The sequence below is a fragment of the Emiliania huxleyi genome (genome assembly GCF_000372725.1).
Source record: "Emiliania huxleyi CCMP1516 unplaced genomic scaffold EMIHUscaffold_272, whole genome shotgun sequence".
In the NCBI taxonomy this organism is placed as follows: Eukaryota; Haptophyta; order Isochrysidales; family Noelaerhabdaceae; genus Emiliania; species Emiliania huxleyi.
The window spans coordinates 46,620-49,575 of NW_005199989.1; the positions used below are offsets into that span (position 1 = coordinate 46,620).

A 2,956-nucleotide genomic window follows, 5' to 3' on the forward strand; every position below is an offset into this window, starting at 1 on the left:
TCCACATTGCAGCCGACGGAGACAGCCCGGCCCCGCACCTCGCGGCGATCTCCGCCTCCGCAGCAGAGTCGCCGACGGCTGTCGCGGTTGCGCCGGGCGCGACGTGGGGCGTCGTCGTCTCTGCGCGAGCGCGAGAGCTCGGCCTCCGCCTCGTCTCCGCCTGCGGTGCTCCTGCTGCCGATGAGCCGCCTCTGCTGCCGCTCGGCCTGCCGGAGCCGCCGCCGCCGACGCCGCCAGACCAGGGCTACGTGGTGCGCGTCGGCAGCGGGGGCGGAGGCGGCGGCGGAGGCGTGCGCTTCGAGCGGCGCGCGCGCGCGGCGTCGCTTGCGGCGGACGAGGTTGAGGTGCGTGCTGACGTGTGGGCGCTCAACTTTCGCGACGTGCTGCTGGCAAAGGGCGCAATCTCGGACGTTGTGGTGTGCGGCCCGACCGCTCGGCCTCGGCGGCGAGAGTGTGAACGGCGTCTCTTCACACCGCGCGGCCGTGAGCAGGCTGGCCGCTCGCTCGGCCTCGGCGGCGAGTGCGTCGGCGTCGTGACCAGAGTCGGAGCCGCCGTGAGGAGCAACTGCCCGCCGGAGGCCGGGTGGGAGGCGTGAACGGCGTCTCTTCACACCTCCGACTGGGAACAGACACGTGGCCGCGGGCGACCGCGTGGTGGGCGTGCCGCCGGCGGGGATGGGCTCGTTCCTCGTCACGAGCGGGCGGTGGGTCTGGCGGGCACCCGACGGGACGAGCGACGTCGAGGCCGTCAGCGGCACCGTCGCCTATGCCACCGCCTGGCTGGCGCTGCACTGGCAGGCGACGCGAGATGACCTGAGATGACCCGAGATGACCCGAGATGACCCGAGATGACCCGAGATGACCCGAGATGACCCGAGATGACCTGAGATTACCTGAGATTACCTGAGATGACCTGAGATGACCTGAGATGGCCCGAGATAATCAAGAGGTGGCCCGAGACCACCGCTTGGCTGGTGGTGAGATGACCCGAGACGCCCTGAGTTGACCCGAGATCACCGCATGGCGCTGCACTGGGCAGGCGCGCGTGCGGCGCGGCGACGCGGTGCTCGTCCACTCCGCTGCCGGCGGCGTCGGCCTCGCCGCCCTCTACCGCTGCCGTACCCTTCCTGGACCCTTCCCGGAGCCTTCCTGGAACCTTCCCATAGGCCTCGCCGCGGTCTTCCTCTGCCTCGCCGCCGGCTGCGACGTCTACGCGACCGCCTCGACGGAGGCGAAGCGGCGCCTGCTTCTCTCTGTCGGCGCGTGGCGCCTAGAAGCTGAGTGTCTAGGAAGTGTCTAGGAAGTGTCTAGGAAGTGTGTAGGAAGTGTGTAGGAAGTGTCTAGGAAGTGTCTCGGCGGCTAGAAGCTGAATCTAGCGCTCGAGAGGACGCGCATGCTTGTCTGTGCTCTGCTGAATTCGTAGTACCCCCCCCCTCCCTCCCCCCCGGTACTCAGACAGTGCTCGGAGGACGTTGCGCAGCGCCGTCTCCCCGCTCCGAGGGCGCCATGTTCACCGTTGAGGGCGCCGTGTTCACCGCTGCAGGCGCTCGCGACGTCTTCTCGTCGCGCGAGCCCACGGCCTTCGGCGCCGGCGTGAGGGCGGCGACGGGCGGGCGCGGCGTCGACGCGGTCCTCAACTCGCTGGCGGGGGAGGAGGCCGTGCAGACCTCCCTCGGCCTGCTGCGCCCCTTTGGCCAGTTCTGCGAGCTTGGAAAGCGCGATGCGTACGCGGACGCACCGCTACGGCAGCGCGCCTTCCTGAACGGCGCCTCGCGCCACGCCTCCCGCCCGGACGCGTCGAGGAACACGTACTTCAATAGATAACCTCTTTTCCCTTTGTAGGCATCTCGCGCCACGCGCCTCACCGCCGGGACGAGAGTACCCGAGAGTACCGGAGAGCACCCGAGAGCACCCGAGATAGGCGTCTCGTACCACGCGTCTCACCTCGACGTGCTGATGCTCGAGCAGCCGCGCCGCGGCGAGCGGCTCTTCGCGGAGGTCCGGGCGGCCATGGAAGGGGCGTGGGAGGGTCCTGGAGGGGCCTCCGGCGGCCAGGGAAGGGCTGCGGAGGTCCGGGGGAGCGTGGGAGGCGTCCGAGCGGGCCCTCTGCCGCCGCTGCCGACGAAGACCTTCCCGATGGACCAGCTCGGCGCGGCTGCTTACCCGAGATTGCCCGAGACTGCCCGAGATTGTCATAGATTGTCCCAGATTGCCCGAGATTGCCATAGATTGTCCGAGATTGCCCGAGACTGCCCAAGATGCCCGAGATCGCCAGAGATCGCCAGAGACTTCCCAAGATTGCCCGAGATCACCCGCGATCGCCCGAGATCGCCCAAGATTCCCCAAGATCGCCCGAGATCGCCCGAGATCGCCCGAGATTGCCGGGTGGGTCCGCGAGCAGGCGAGGCGCTCGACTACATGGCGCAAGGCGTGCACGTCGGCAAGGTGGCCAGCGCCACTGCCGCCTGTCGATGAGCAGCCAGTGGCTGAGTACTGACAGCCTCTCGTGCTTGTCGGCAAGGTGGTCATCACTGCCGCCGCCGTCGCCGCGGCCGCCGCGCCGCCTCGCGTGGCTGTCGGAGGCGGGGCGGCGGAGGAGGCGGCGGCGTACCGCGACCCGCTCGTCGACTCGCTGCGCTCCCTCGGAGGTTGGGTAGCAGCAGCAGCAGCAGGAGTAGTAGTGTTCGCAGCAGCAGAGGAGGAGGAGGAGGAGGAGGAGGAGGAGGAGGAGGAGGAGGAGGAGGAGTAGCAGCAGCAGTAGTACTAGCAGCAGCAGCAAAGGAGGAGGAGGAGGAGGAGGAGGAGGAGGAGGACGAGGAGGAGCAGCAGCAGCAGCAGCAGCAGCAGCAGCAGCAGCAGTAGTAGTACTACTCTCAGCAGTAGCAATAGGAGGAGGAGGAGGAGGAGGAGGAGGACGAGCAGCTGAAGCAGCAGCAGCTGCAGCAGCAGCAACAGC

General features: G+C 68.6%; 1 protein-coding gene across 1 annotated transcript in view; it reads left to right on the top strand.

Moving 5' to 3' along the window:
• EMIHUDRAFT_238529 (fatty acid synthase) overlaps window positions 1–1,824 on the top strand; it is a gene marked incomplete at both ends in the record, with an annotated part of 4,948 nt that extends 3,124 nt beyond the window's left edge. Inside the window, 5 exons of the mRNA XM_005776770.1 lie at window positions 492–583; window positions 630–759; window positions 1,040–1,118; window positions 1,167–1,255; window positions 1,501–1,824. Of these exons, the coding sequence (XP_005776827.1) occupies window positions 492–583; window positions 630–759; window positions 1,040–1,118; window positions 1,167–1,255; window positions 1,501–1,824 (714 nt within the window). The remainder of the gene's footprint in view (window positions 1–491; window positions 584–629; window positions 760–1,039; window positions 1,119–1,166; window positions 1,256–1,500) is intronic.
• Between the last annotated feature and the right edge of the window lie 1,132 nt (window positions 1,825–2,956).